A 13,396-nucleotide genomic window follows, 5' to 3' on the forward strand; every position below is an offset into this window, starting at 1 on the left:
TGAGGGGTTTGGGGGGGGGGGTCAGTGGCCCCTGCCCCACTCCTGGGGGTCTCGAGTGGTTTGGGGGGGTCAGTGGCCCCTGCCCCACTCCTGGGGGGCTGCAGGAGTTTGGGGGGGCTCAGGGGCCCCTGCCCCACTCCTGGGGGTCTCGAGTGGTTTGGGGGGGTCAGTGGCCCCTGCCCCACTCCTGGGGGGCTGCAGGAGTTTGGGGGGGCTCAGGGGCCCCTGCCCCACTCCTGGGGGGCTCGAGGGCTTTGGGGGGGGTCAGTGGCCCCTGCCCCACTCCTGGGGGGCTTGAGGGGTTTGGGGGGGGCTCAGGGGCCCCCTTGCTGTGCGTGGGCAGTTGGACCCCTGATCTGGAGCGGGGACATGGCCGGAATCAGAGCCTGGAATGCAGAGCCTGGAGCAGGCAGGGGGGGCTGGGGGGACCCCCCAAACCAGAGCTGGTTCCCTTTGCGGTGGGGGTGGGACCCCCTCCTGCTCCAGAGCCCCCTCGGGGGTGCAGGTGGGACCCCCCCCCCCTGCTCTGAACCCCCTCAGGATGGGGTCGGACCCCCCCCACTCCAGAGCCTGATTCCCATGGGAAGGGCAGGTGGGACCCTCCCATTCCAGAGCAGTGCCAGATCCCAGATCACCTGTCCCAGGATCACCTGTCCCAGGGTCACCTGTCCCAGGGTCACCTGTCCCAGGATCACCTGTCCCAGATCACCTGTCCCAGGATCACCTGTCCCACATCACCTGTCCCACATCACCTGTCCCAGCTCACCTGTCCCACATCACCTGTCCCACATCACCTGTCCCAAGGTCACCTGTCCCAGGGTCACCTGTCCCACATCACCTGTCCCAGGGTCACCTGTCCCACATCACCTGTCCCAGGATCACCTGTCTCAGATCTCCTGTCCCAGATCACCTGTCCCAGGATCACCTGTCCCAGGGTCACCTGTCCCAGGGTCACCTGTCCCACATCACCTGTCCCAGGATCACCTGTCTCAGATCTCCTGTCCCAGATCACCTGTCCCAGGATCACCTGTCCCAGGGTCACCTGTCCCAGGACACCTGTCCCACATCACCTGTCCCAGCTCACCTGTCCCAGCCCAACCCCCCAAAATCAGAGCCTGGAGCGGGAGGAGAGCGAAGCCGAACTCTTGAAACACACGGACTCGGGGGGGGGGGGTGGGTTTGGGGGGCAGTTTTTGGGGGGCCGGAGGGTCCCCCCGGCAGTGCCGGTGCCAGGACGGACGGGGGGGTCAGGAGGTTGGAGAAGGGGGATTTGGGGGGTCAGTGCAGCCGAGGAGCCATAAAGTGCAGCAAAGCTTCCCGGAGCTCGGGGGGGCCGGGGGGGCCCGGCTCGGGCGGCTCCGGGTGCCCGGGGGGGCTCCAGTGTCCGGGGGGGCCGGGACACAGCGGGATGGGGACAGGGCACAGTCCGGGGGACACGGCAGTGTGGGATGGGGGGGCTGGGACACAGCGGGATGGGGACAGGGCACAGTCCGGGGGACACGGCAGTGTGGGATGGGGGGGCTGGGACACACCGGGATGGGGACAGGGCACAGTCCGGGGGACACGGCACTGTGGGACGGGACGGGGGGGCTGGAGCCCAGCCCGGATCCATTCCCGCTTTGGGGTCGGTCCCGCTCCTTTTCCGGGTCTGTTCCTCGGCTTTAGGGCCGATCCCGGCCCCGTTCCCGGTCCTGGTCCTGCTTTGGGGCCGCTCCCATCCCCTGCCCTGTTCCCAGTCCTGTTCCTGCTTTGGGGTCGGGTCTGTCCTCAGTTCCATTCCCAGTTCGTGGCTGGTTTCAGGGCCGGTTCCGGCGCTGGTTTGGTTCCCAGTCCAGGTGCTGGTTCAGTTCCCAGTCCCAGTGCTGGTTCCATTCCCAGTCCCAGTGCTGGTTCCATTCCCAGTCCCGGTGCTGGTTCCATTCCCAGTCCCGGTGCTGGTTCTGTTCCCAGTCCCGGTTCCATTTCCAGTCCAGGTGCTGGTTCCGTTCCCAATCCTGGTGCTGGTTCCGTTCCCAGTCCCAGTGCTGGTTCCATTCCCAGTCCTGGTTCCATTCCCAGTCCCGGTGCTGGTTCCATTCCCGGTTCCCATCCCGGTCCCGGTTCTGATGCTGGTTTGGTTCCCAGTCCATGCTCAGTCCTGTTACTGGTTCCATTCCCAGTCCTGTTACTGGTTCCATTCCCAGTTCCCATCTCGGTCCCACTCCCGGTTCTGATGCTGGTTTGGTTCCCAGTCCATTCCCAGTCCTGTTACTGGTTCCATTCCCAGTCCTGTTACTGGTTCATTCCCAGTCTGTTCCTGGTGCCACTGTGTGGCCTCAGATGGGGCTGGGATCTCCCTCACATGCACATCACCTGCAGCCTGCAAGGAGGGCAGCGGGGTCACGGGGTCACCTGACCCCCGGGGGACCCCCCTGTGACCTCACTCCTGTCCCCACACCCCCCTGTGACCCCCCCTGTGACCCCCCTGCCCCCACACCCACCTGTGACCCCCCTGTGACCTCACCCCTGGCCCCACACCCACCTGTGACCCCCTGGCCCCACACCCACCTGTGACCCCCTGTCCCCACACCCAGCTGTGCCCACACTCACCTGTGACCCTCCTGTGACCCCTCCCAGCCCCACACCCCCCTGTGACCCCCCTGTGACCCCCCGTGACCCCTCCCAGCCCCACACCCCCCTGTGACCCCCCCGTGACCCCTCCCAGCCCCACACCCACCTGTGACCCCCCCTGTGACCCCCCCGTGACCTCTCCCAGCCCCACACCCACCTGTGACCCCCCTGTGACCTCACCCCTGGCCCCACACCCACCTGTGACCCCCTGTCCCCACACCCACCTGTGACCCCCTGTCCCCACACCCAGCTGTGCCCACACTCACCTGTGACCCTCCTGTGACCCCTCCCAGCCCCACACCCACCTGTGACCCCCCTGTGACCCCCCGTGACCCCTCCCAGCCCCACACCCCCCTGTGACCCCCCCGTGACCCCTCCCAGCCCCACACCCACCTGTGACCCCCCCTGTGACCCCCCCGTGACCTCTCCCAGCCCCACACCCACCTGTGACACCCCTGTGACCCCTCCCAGCCCCACACTCCCCCGTGACCCCCCATGACCCCTCCCAGCCCCACACCCCCCTGTGACCCCCCTGTGACCCCTCCCAGCCCCACACCCCCCTGTGACCCCCCTGTGACCCCTCCCAGCCCCACACTCCCCCGTGACCCCCCGTGACCCCCCCATGACCCCCCTGTGACCCCCCCTTGACCCCTCCCAGCCCCACACCCTCCCGTGACCCCCCTGACCCCCCCCAGCCCCACCCCCACCTGTCCCCCTCGATGCCCCCTCCCTCGGGGTCTCCGCTGTCGCCCGTCCCGGTGTCCCCCTCTCCCAGGTCCATGTCCAGCTCGGCCCCGGTGTCCGGCCGGGTGTAGGCGTAACCGCTGCGGGGACAGGACAGCGGGGTCAGCGCCCGGCAGGAATTCCAGGGGAATCCCTGGGGAATCCCAGGGAACAAGGACAGCGGGGGTCAGCTCCAGGCTGGAATTCCAGGGGAATCCCTGGGGAATCCCAGGGAACAAGGACAGCGGGGGTCAGCTCCAGGCTGGAATTCCAGGGGAATCCCTGGGGAATCCCAGGGAACAAGGACAGCGGGGGTCAGCTCCCGGCAGGAATTCCAGAGGAATCCCGGGGAACAAGGACAGCGGGGGTCAGTTCCCGGCAGGAATTCCAGGGGAATCCCAGGGAACAAGGACAGCGGGGGTCAGCTCCCGGCCGGAATTCCGGGGGGGAATCCCTGGGGAATCCCAGGGAACAAGGACAGCGGGGGTCAGCTCCCGGTCGGAATTCCAGGGGAATCCCAGGGAACAAGGACAGCAGGGGTCAGCTCCCGGCAGGAATTCCGGGAGGAATCCCTGAGGGGGAATCCCTGGGGAAGGCCAGGGAACAAGGACAGTGGGGGTCAGCTCCCGGCAGGAATTCCAGGAGAATCCCAGGGGAATCCCGGGGAACAAGGACAGCGGGGGTCAGCTCCCGGCAGGAATTCTGGGGGGAATCCCAGGGAACAAGGACAGCGGGGGTCAGCTCCTGGCCGGAATTCCAGGGGAATCCCAGGGAACAAGGACAGCGGGGGTCAGCTCCCGGCAGGAATTTGGGGGGGAATCCCTGGGGAATCCCAGGGAACAAGGACAGCGGGGGTCAGCTCCTGGCAGGAATTCCAGGGGAATCCCTGGGGAATCCCAGGGAACAAGGACAGCGGGGGTCAGCTCCCGGCCGGGGAACAAGGACAGCGGGGCCTCAGTTCCCGGCCGGAATTCCGGGGGGAATCCCTGGGGGGGAATCCGTGGGGAAGGACAGGGAACAAGAACAGCAGAGCCTCAGCTCCCAGTTGGAATTCCGGGGGGAATCCCCGGGGAACAAGGACAGCGGGGCCTCAGCTCCTGGCAGGGGAACAAGGACAGCAAGGGCTCAGCTCCCGGCTGGAATTCTGGGGGGGAATCCTGGGGAACAAGGACAGCAGGACCTCAGCTCCCGGCAGGAATTCCAGGGAGGAATCCCCAGGTGGGGAAGGCCGTGGGGCCTCACCTGATGGAGCGGCAGGTGAAGAAGACGATCCTCTTGAGCCTCTTGTTGTAGAAGAAGTAGTTGAAGGACCAGAGGCTCCCGTCCTCCCCGAAGGGATCCGAGTCCAGGTCCGGGTTGTAGCTGCGGGGGGAAGGGGGGAACGCCGGGAATGGGGGGCACGGAGGGCACGGATGGGCCGGGAAAAAGGGGGAACGGGGGAAGTCCGGAGAGAGCCTCGGCAGCCACCCCAAATCCCAAAAACCCAGCTGGAGCGGGAGCAGGGGGGGTCACAAACCCCCAACCACGGGGGGCTGGATTCCAAAGGGTGGGAAAAGCAGAGGGCTGGAGAGAATTCCAGGAGGTGGGAATTTCAAGGGGGCAGGAATTCCCAGGCAGGGGGAACTCCGGGGGGTGGGAACTCCAGGGGGGTGGCAAGGGACGTTCCCCTCCAGGGCAGCTCCGGTGAGGACACACCAGCCCCACACCGGTCCCAGACCCCAAACGCCCTTCTCCCGTGGGATAGCCCCTCTCCTGTGGGATAACCCCTCTCCAGTAGCATAGCTCCTCTTCCATGGGATAGCTCCTCTCCCATGGGATAGCCCCTCTCCTATGGGATAGGCCTTTTCCCGTGGGATAGACCCTCTCCCATGGGATAACCCCTGTCCCGTGGGAAGGGTCGGTACCTGCAGATGTCACACTCGGACAGACAGATGTACAGGAAGGGTCGGTACCTGTAGATGTCACACTCGGACAGACAGATCTCCTCGTCCACCGCGTCCCAGAGCAGCGGCTTCAGCGCCTTGAAATCCTCCCGCACGGCAGAGAACAGGCTGCAGTTCACGGAATTCATCACCTGGGAATGGGAATGGGAATGGGAACAGGGAACGAGAACAGGCTGCAGTTCACGGAGTTCATCACCTGGGAATGGGAATTACAGTGGGAATGGGAACGGGAATGGGAACAGGGAACGAGAACAGGCTGCAGTTCACAGAGTTCATCACCTGGGAATGGGAATTACAGTGGGAATGGGAACGGGAATGGGAACAGGGAACGAGAACAGGCTGCAGTTCACAGAGTTCATCACCTGGGAATGGGAATTACAGTGGGAATGGGAACAGGGAACGAGAACAGGCTGCAGTTCACCGAGTTCATCACCTGGGAATGGGAATGGGAACGGGAATTACACCGGGAATGGGAACAGGGAACGAGAACAGGCTGCAGTTCACGGAGTTCATCACCTGGGAATGGGAATTACAGTGGGAATGGGAACGGGAATGGGAACAGGGAACGAGAACAGGCTGCAGTTCACCGAGTTCATCACCTGGGAATGGGAATGGGAACGGGAATTACACCGGGAATGGGAACAGGGAACGAGAACAGGCTGCAGTTCACCGAGTTCATCACCTGGGAATGGGAATTACAGTGGGAATGGGAACGGGAATGGGAACAGGGAACGAGAACAGGCTGCAGTTCACGGAGTTCATCACCTGGGAATGGGAATGGGAACGGGAATTACAGCGGGAATGGGAACAGGGAACGAGAACAGGCTGCAGTTCACCGAGTTCATCACCTGGGAACGGGAATTACAGTGGGAATGGGAACGAGAATGGGAACAGGGAACGAGAACAGGCTGCAGTTCACCGAGTTCATCACCTGGGAATGGGAACGGGAATGGGAACGAGAATGGGAACAGGGAACGAGAACAGGCTGCAGTTCACGGAGTTCATCACCTGGGAATGGGAATGGGAACGGGAATTACAGCAGGAATGGGAATGGGAACGAGAACAGGCTGCAGTTCACAGAGTTCATCACCTGGGAATGGGAATGGGAACGGGAATTACAGGGGGAATGGGAATGGGAACGAGAACAGGCTGCAGTTCACGGAGTTCATCACCTGGGAATGGGAATGGGAATGGGAATTACAGGGGGAATGGGAATGGGAATGGGAACGAGAACAGGCTGCAGTTCACGAAATTCACCACCTGGGAATGGGAATGGGAATTACACCCGGAATGGGAACAAGAACAGGCTGCAGTTCACGGAATTCATCACCTGGGAATGGGAATTACAGTGGGAATGGGAACGGGAATGGGAACAGGGAACGAGAACAGGCTGCAGTTCACCGAGTTCATCACCTGGGAATGGGAATTACAGTGGGAATGGGAATGGGAACGAGAACAGGCTGCAGTTCACGGAGTTCATCACCTGGGAATGGGAACGGGAATGGGAACGAGAATGGGAACAGGGAACGAGAACAGGCTGCAGTTCACGGAATTCATCACCTGGGAACGGGAATTACAGTGGGAATGGGAACGGGAATTACAGCAGGAATGGGAATGGGAACGAGAACAGGCTGCAGTTCACGGAGTTCATCACCTGGGAACGGGAATGGGAACGGGAATTACAGCGGGAATGGGAACAGGGAACGAGAACAGGCTGCAGTTCACGGAATTCATCACCTGGGAATGGGAATAGGAATGGGAATTACAGGGGGAATGGGAATGGGAATGGGAACGAGAACAGGCTGCACTTCACGGAGTTCACCACCTTGGAACGGGAATGGGAATGGGAATTACAGCAGGAATGGGAACAAGAACAGGCTGCAGTTCACCAAGTTCACCACCTGGGAATGGGAATGGGAATGGGAATGGGAACAGGTTGCAGTTCACAGAGTTCACCACCTGGGAATGGGAATTACAGCGGGAATGGGAATGGGAATGGGAACGGGAACAGGGAAAGGGAACGAGAAGAGGCTGCAGTTCACAGAGTTCAGCACCTGGGAATGGGAATTACAGCAGGAATGGGAATGGGAACGAGAACAAGGAATGGGAACGAGAAGAGGCTGCAGTTCACAGAGTTCAGCACCTGGGGGCGGCAGCGGGAATTACAGAGGGAATGGGAACGGGAATCAGCACGGGAATGGGGAATGGGAACAGGGAATGGGAATGGGAACGGGAATTACAGCGGGAATGGGAATGGGAACAGGGAATGGAAATGGGGAATGGGAATCACCGCGGGAATGGGAACGGGAATCATCGTGGGAATGGGGAATAGGAACGTGAATCACCATGGGAACAGGGAATGGGATGTGAGCCATCACAGGAACAGGGAATGGGAATGGGAACCACCGCTGGAACAGGAAACAGGAATGTGAGCCACCATGGGAACACGGAACGGGAACGGGAGCCACCATGGGAAGAGATTCCCCAGAGGAGCTGTGGCTGCTCCAGCCCTGGAAGTGTCCAAGGCCAGGTTGGAGCACTCTGGGATAGTGATCCCAGGGGAGGATCCCATGATCCCAGGGGGTGATCCCACAATCCCAGGGGAGGATCCCACAATCCCGGGGGTTGATCCCACGATCCCAAGGGGTGATTCCATGATCCCAGGGGAGGATCCCACGATCCCAGGGAATGATCTTGCGATCCCAGGGGAGGATCCCATAATCCTAGGGGATGATCCCACGATCCCAGAGGAGAATACCATGATCCCAAGGGATGATCCCATGATCCCAGGGGAGGGTCCCATAATCCCAGAGAAGGATCTCACGATCCCAGGGGAGGACCCCGTGATCCCAAGGGATGATCCCACAATCCTAGGGGATGATCCCACGATCCCAGAGGAGAATCCCATGATCCCAAGGGATGATCCCATGATCCCAAGGGATGATCCCACAATCCCAGGGGAGGATCCCATTATCCCGGGGAGGATCCCATGATCCCAAGGGATGATCCCATGATCCCGGGGGAGGATCCCACAATCCCAAGGGATGCTCCCACCATCCCAGGGATGATCCCACAATCCCAGGGGATGATCCCACAATCCTAAGGGAGGATCCCATAATCCTAGGGGATGATCCCACAATCCCAAGGGATGCTCCCATGATCCCAGCGGATGATCCCACAAACCCAGGGGCTGATCCCACAATCCCAGGGGAGGATCCCACCATCCCGGGGAGGATCCCACGATCCCAGGGATGATCCCACCATCCCAAGGGGTGATCCCACGATCCCAGGGGCTGCTCCCCCGATCCCAGGGGATGATCCCACGATCCCAAAGGATGCTCCCACCATCCCAAGGCATGCTCCCACCATCCCAAGGGCTGCTCCCCCGATCCCAGGGGATGATCCCACGATCCCAGGGGATGCTCCCACCATCCCAAGGCATGCTCCCACCATCCCAGGGGATGCTCCCCCGATCCCGGGGGCTGCTCCCAGGGCTGCCCCGTACCCAGTTGAGGCTGGGCTCCCGGCTGAACTCGTGGCTCTTGGCGGCGCTGAAGTCGTAGTCGGGCCGGAAGGACTCGTTGAGGGTGGTGATCAGGTAGAAGAGGGTCTTGCGGCTGCACGTGTCGCTCAGGGGACCCTCCTCGTCCCCACTCTGGCTCTTCCCCAGCCTGGGGCACACGGGGGGCGTGGGAATGGGGACAGCGGGGTCGGGGATACAGGAATGGGGGCAGGGGTGTGGGAACGGGGGCAGGGATACAGGAACGGGGTCGGGGATGTGGAAATGGGGTCGGGGATGTGGGAACGGGGTCGGGGAGGTGGGAATGGGGGCAGGGAGGTGGGAATGGGGGCAGGGATAGGGGAATGGGGTCAGCAATGGGGGAATGGGGTCAGGGATGTGGGAATGGGGTGGGGGATGTGGGAATGGGGTCGGGGATGTGGGAACGGGGCACAGTAGGGTCAGGGATACAGGAATGGGGTCAGGGATGTGGGAATGGGGTCAGGGATAGGGGAATGGGGTCAGCAATGGGGGAATGGGGTCGGGGAGGTGGGAATGGGGGCAGGGAGGTGGGAACGGGGTCGAGGATGTGGGAACGGGGTCGGGGATGTGGGAATGGGGTCAGGGATACGGGAATGGGGTCGGGGATGTGGGAACGGGGTCAGGGATGTGGGAATGGGGGCAGGGATGTGGGAATGGGGTCGGGGAGGTGGGAACGGGGTCGGGGAGGTGGGAATGGGGGCAGGGAGGTGGGAATGGGGGCAGGGAGGTGGGAATAGGGTCAGGGATGTAGGAGCGGGGTCGGGGATGTGGGAACGGGGTCGGGGATGTGGGAACGGGGTCGGGGAGGTGGGAATGGGGTCAGGGATACGGGAATGGGGTCAGGGATACGGGAATGGGGTCAGGGATATAGGAATGCGGGCAGGTATATGGGAACAGGGCACAGAGAGGTCAGGGATATGGGAATGTGGGCAGGGATGTGGGAACGGGGCACAGAGGAGACAGAAATATGGGAATGGGGTCAGGGATATGGGAATGGGGTCAGGGACAGGAAACAGGGACAGTGAGATCAGAAATATGGGAACAGGGTCAGGGACATCAGAACAGGGCACAGAGGGGTCAAAAATATGGGGATGGGGTCAGGGATGGGGGAACAGGACACAGTGGGGTCAGGGATATGGAAACGGAGCACAGAGGGCTCAGGGATATGAGAATAGGGTCAGGGACAGGGAATAAGGACAGGGATACAGTAATGAGGTCAGGGATATGGGAACAGGGCAGTAGGGTCAGGCACACATTAATGGGGTCAGACAAACAAAAATGGGGACAGGGCACTCAGGGATATGGGATCGGGGACAGGGACAGGACAGCAAAGTCAAGGATACAAGAATGGAATTAGGGACATGGGAACGGAGTCAAGGACAGGGAACAGGGTCAGGGAACAGGATAACAGGGTCAGGGACATGGGACTGGCTGGGGGACACCGGGACAAGGCCCTGGGGGGATCTGGGGGGGTTCCTGCACGGAGGGGGGGGTGGGGTTGGGCAGGGGAGGGGCTGCCCAGGGCTGGGGGGAGGCACCTTTCCCCCAGGGATCCCCCCAGGGATTTGGGATCCCCCAGGGATCCCCCCAGGGATTTTGGATCCCCACAGGGATTTGGGATCCCTGGGGATGTGACTCCTGGGGATGGTGGTTCTGACCCCAAAGGTCCTTCCCAACCCATCCCATGACCCCCAGAGCTTCCTCCCAGTCAATCCCAGTACCTGTCCCAGCCTCCCTGTCAGCTCCCAGCCCCCCAGTTACCTCCCAGTCGCACCCCAGTCCATCCCAGTTCTCCCCAGTCTATCCCAGTTGTTACAGAGCAATTTAAATTTAGTAGTAGAATGGCTAAGGCTTAGTAGGAGAGTAGGCCTAGAAAGCAACGCTCCAAAGTAGTAAGCTAGCAACCTTGTTTGTGAGCGTGGACTGTGCTGAAGAAGTGGCAACAACAATCAAAGGAGTTAGTCAAGCATGTATATAATGATTTGTTACCCGGGATGTGGGAAGGGTCTGTTAATCAGTTCCTAGGGGTCAGACAGCTCAAGAAGATTTACGATTAGAGCAGATGATTATCAATTGTGACCAGTATGAAGTACGAGCTTGTCTGTGACTGAATGGAACTGTTTTGCCGTGGAAACTGCACCTCAACTCGTTTGTGTATAAAAGCCGAGCTGAGAATGGGGGGGGTCTTTGGGAATCCTGACTCGGGACGCCAGTCCTCAGGTTCCCGGGCCCCGAATAAAGCACCGCATGAACCGGCACTCTGCTGGTTTGTGTCTGTTACGGGCAACACAGTTGCACCCCAGTGGCTCCCAGTTCCCCTTCAGTGCACCCTCCAGTCTCTCCCAGCAGCTCCCAGTGCCCCATAGCAGCTCCCAGTGCCTCCCAGTTCACCTCCCAGTGCCCCCCAGCAGCTCCCAGTGCCTCCCAGTTCACCTCCCAGTGCCTCCCCAGTCCCCCCAGTGCCCTCCAGTCTCCCCCAGCAGCTCCCAGTGGCTCCCAGTTCACCTCCAGTGCCCTCCAGTCTCCCCCAGCAGCTCCCAGTGGCTCCCAGTTCACCTCCAGTGCCCTCCAGCCCCCCCAGTGGCCTCCCAGTGCCCCCAGTTCCCCTCCCAGTGCCTGCCCAGCCCCCCCAGTGGCCTCCCAGTGCCCCCCGTTCACCTGCCCGGGCTGAGCCCCGAGGTCTGGGGTGGGGACAGGGCCTCGAGCACGTGGGGCTGCCCCTCCTGGCAGAACTGCTTGAACATGTGCTTGTCGTCCCCGGCCATCTTGCACGAGTAGCTCTCAATCCTGCGGGGACGGGGACGCTCCAGGAGCCGGGAATGAGGGAGGGAGGCTCCGGGCAGAGACCCTGGAGCCCATCCCGGGGCCTGGAGGGGCTCCAGGAGAGCTGGAGAGGGACTGGGGGCGAGGGATGGAGGGACAGGACACAGGGAATGGCTTCCCAGGGTCAGGGGGGAGAGTGGGAAGGAATTGTTCCATGGGAAGGCGGGGAGGGGCTGGGCTGGAATTCCCAGAGGAGCCGTGGCTGCCCCTGGATCCCTGGCAGTGCCCGAGGGCAGTGGGCAGTGCCCCTGCCCACCCGCTGCCTCCCGAGCCCCTTCCCACCCAGCCCATTCCCGGGGGGATGCCGGGACACCCCGCGGGGGGCTCCAGGCCCTTCCCAGCCCCGGCATTCCCGGCGTTCCCGGCGTTCCCGCGTTCCCTGACCTGCCGATGATGTGGGCGTCCCCCGTCTCCACCGTCAGCTGGGAGTTTATGGCTTCAAAGCTCGAGTTTTCCAGCAGCTTCATCCTCCCCGCAGCGGCTCCCGGCGCGATTCCCACAGCAGCTCCCGGGGCTGCAGCTCAGGGTCCTGCGGGGGGAACGGGGGAGACTCTGGGAGCGGGAGGGGAGCGGGAAAACCGGGAACGGGCAGAGGAGAGAGGGAAGTAAAAGGAAAGAGAAGAAAAGAGAAAGGAAGAGGAGAAAGGGGGAGCGAAAAGGGGAAGGAAAAGGGGAAAGTAGAAAATGCAAACAAGGGGAAGAAAAGAATGAAACGGGAAGGGAAAAGGGGGAAGGGAAAAATGGGAAACGAGAAAAGGGGGAGGAAAAGGAAGAAGAGGAAAAGGAAAACGCAGAAAACGGGAAACGGGAAAAGGAGGAGAAAAACTAAACAAGAGAGGAGGAAAACCAAGCGAAAGAGGGAACAGGAAAACAGGAGATTCGAGGGGAGCTGCCGGCGGCACCACAAAGGGGGAAATGGAGGCGGGAGATAAAGAAGGAGCGGAGAGAGAAGCAGAAAGAGGGGAAAGAGGAGAAAAAGGAGCAGGAAAAGAGGGAAACGCGGAAGCGGCGCCCGGGACCGGAGCGCCCCGGAAGTGCCGTTCCCGGCGTGCCCCGCGCGGCGCACTACAGCTCCCGGCATGCCCCGCGCGGCGCCTCAAACAGACCCATTGGCGAACTACAGCTCCCGGCGTGCCCCGCGCGGCGGGCTCGGCGCTGCCATTGGCGGACTACAGCGCCCACGGTGCCCCGCGGGCGTGCCCCGTACCCGGCCGCTCCTGAGCCGCGCGCGGCACGCTGGGAGCTGTAGTCCGCGGGGGCTCCGGGAACTTAGGGGAGGGGGCGGCGAGCGGACTTACCGGCGCGTCTCGCTCCCGGTGCCGCGGGGCCTCCTCGCCGCGGCAGCGCCTTCAGGCTCGGGGCGCGTGTAAGAGGAGGCGTCTCCGGGGAAAGCTCGAGGAGGGCGCTCGTGCCGCGGCCGCCGCCCGCCGTCTGGCGCCGGCCCACCGGGCGTCCGCCCACCTCGACATGTCCCCGAGTGCTCGGGACTGCGCGAGCGGCTGAGCGAGACCTGGGAGTTCCCCCGGGGCGAGAGAGCGAGCGGGGCGACCTTCTCCTGCGGCACCGACCGGGAGGCAACAGCGGCGCCGCCCCGCCCGCCCCGCCCCGGCGGCGCCCGCGGCACGCCCGCCCATTGGCGGGTAGGCCCGTCCATCATCGGAGACCCGCGTTCCCATTGGCCGACAGCGACGTCACTCAGCGGGCCCTCCCCCCGCGGGGGCGCTCGGCGCTCCGATTGGCTGGCGCGGACAAAGAC

The 13,396-nt window shown here is 62.6% G+C and overlaps 1 protein-coding gene and 3 long non-coding RNA genes across 5 annotated transcripts; 1 reads left to right on the forward strand and 3 right to left on the reverse strand.

Annotated features, from left to right (window-relative positions):
• Positions 1 to 598: 598 nt before the first annotated feature.
• Positions 599 to 1,003, reverse strand: LOC127464372 (uncharacterized). Of its 2 annotated transcripts, none has more exons than XR_007901327.1 (3): positions 985 to 1,003; positions 681 to 752; positions 599 to 635 (listed from the first exon to the last, which is right to left on the reverse strand). It is a non-coding gene; the product is annotated as an uncharacterized LOC127464372 (long non-coding RNA). The 2 variants fall into 2 exon arrangements; XR_007901326.1 differs by lacking the exon at positions 985 to 1,003 and adding an exon at positions 883 to 901.
• A 124-nt stretch (positions 1,004 to 1,127) lies between these two features.
• MAF1 (MAF1 homolog, negative regulator of RNA polymerase III) lies at positions 1,128 to 13,240 on the reverse strand. Its single transcript, XM_051774663.1, has 10 exons — positions 12,939 to 13,240; positions 12,025 to 12,169; positions 11,476 to 11,604; positions 8,782 to 8,947; positions 6,247 to 6,284; positions 5,876 to 5,901; positions 5,286 to 5,472; positions 4,576 to 4,695; positions 3,318 to 3,434; positions 1,128 to 2,359 (listed from the first exon to the last, which is right to left on the reverse strand). The coding sequence occupies exons 2-10, from the start codon at positions 12,105 to 12,107 to the stop codon at positions 2,338 to 2,340; spliced, it is 888 nt and encodes a 295-aa protein (XP_051630623.1). The 5' UTR covers positions 12,108 to 12,169; positions 12,939 to 13,240; the 3' UTR covers positions 1,128 to 2,337.
• LOC127464371 (uncharacterized) lies at positions 6,863 to 7,507 on the reverse strand. The gene is made up of 3 exons (XR_007901325.1): positions 7,331 to 7,507; positions 7,102 to 7,235; positions 6,863 to 6,930 (listed from the first exon to the last, which is right to left on the reverse strand). It is a non-coding gene; the product is annotated as an uncharacterized LOC127464371 (long non-coding RNA).
• LOC127464373 (uncharacterized) lies at positions 9,177 to 9,759 on the forward strand. Its single transcript, XR_007901328.1, has 3 exons — positions 9,177 to 9,264; positions 9,345 to 9,484; positions 9,625 to 9,759. It is a non-coding gene; the product is annotated as an uncharacterized LOC127464373 (long non-coding RNA).
• Positions 13,241 to 13,396: the final 156 nt, after the last annotated feature.

The sequence above is a fragment of the Manacus candei genome, unplaced genomic scaffold (genome assembly GCF_025592945.1).
Source record: "Manacus candei isolate 608988 ecotype Guabito, Panama unplaced genomic scaffold, ASM2559294v1 h1tg000214l, whole genome shotgun sequence".
Classification (NCBI taxonomy): Eukaryota; Metazoa; Chordata; class Aves; order Passeriformes; family Pipridae; genus Manacus; species Manacus candei.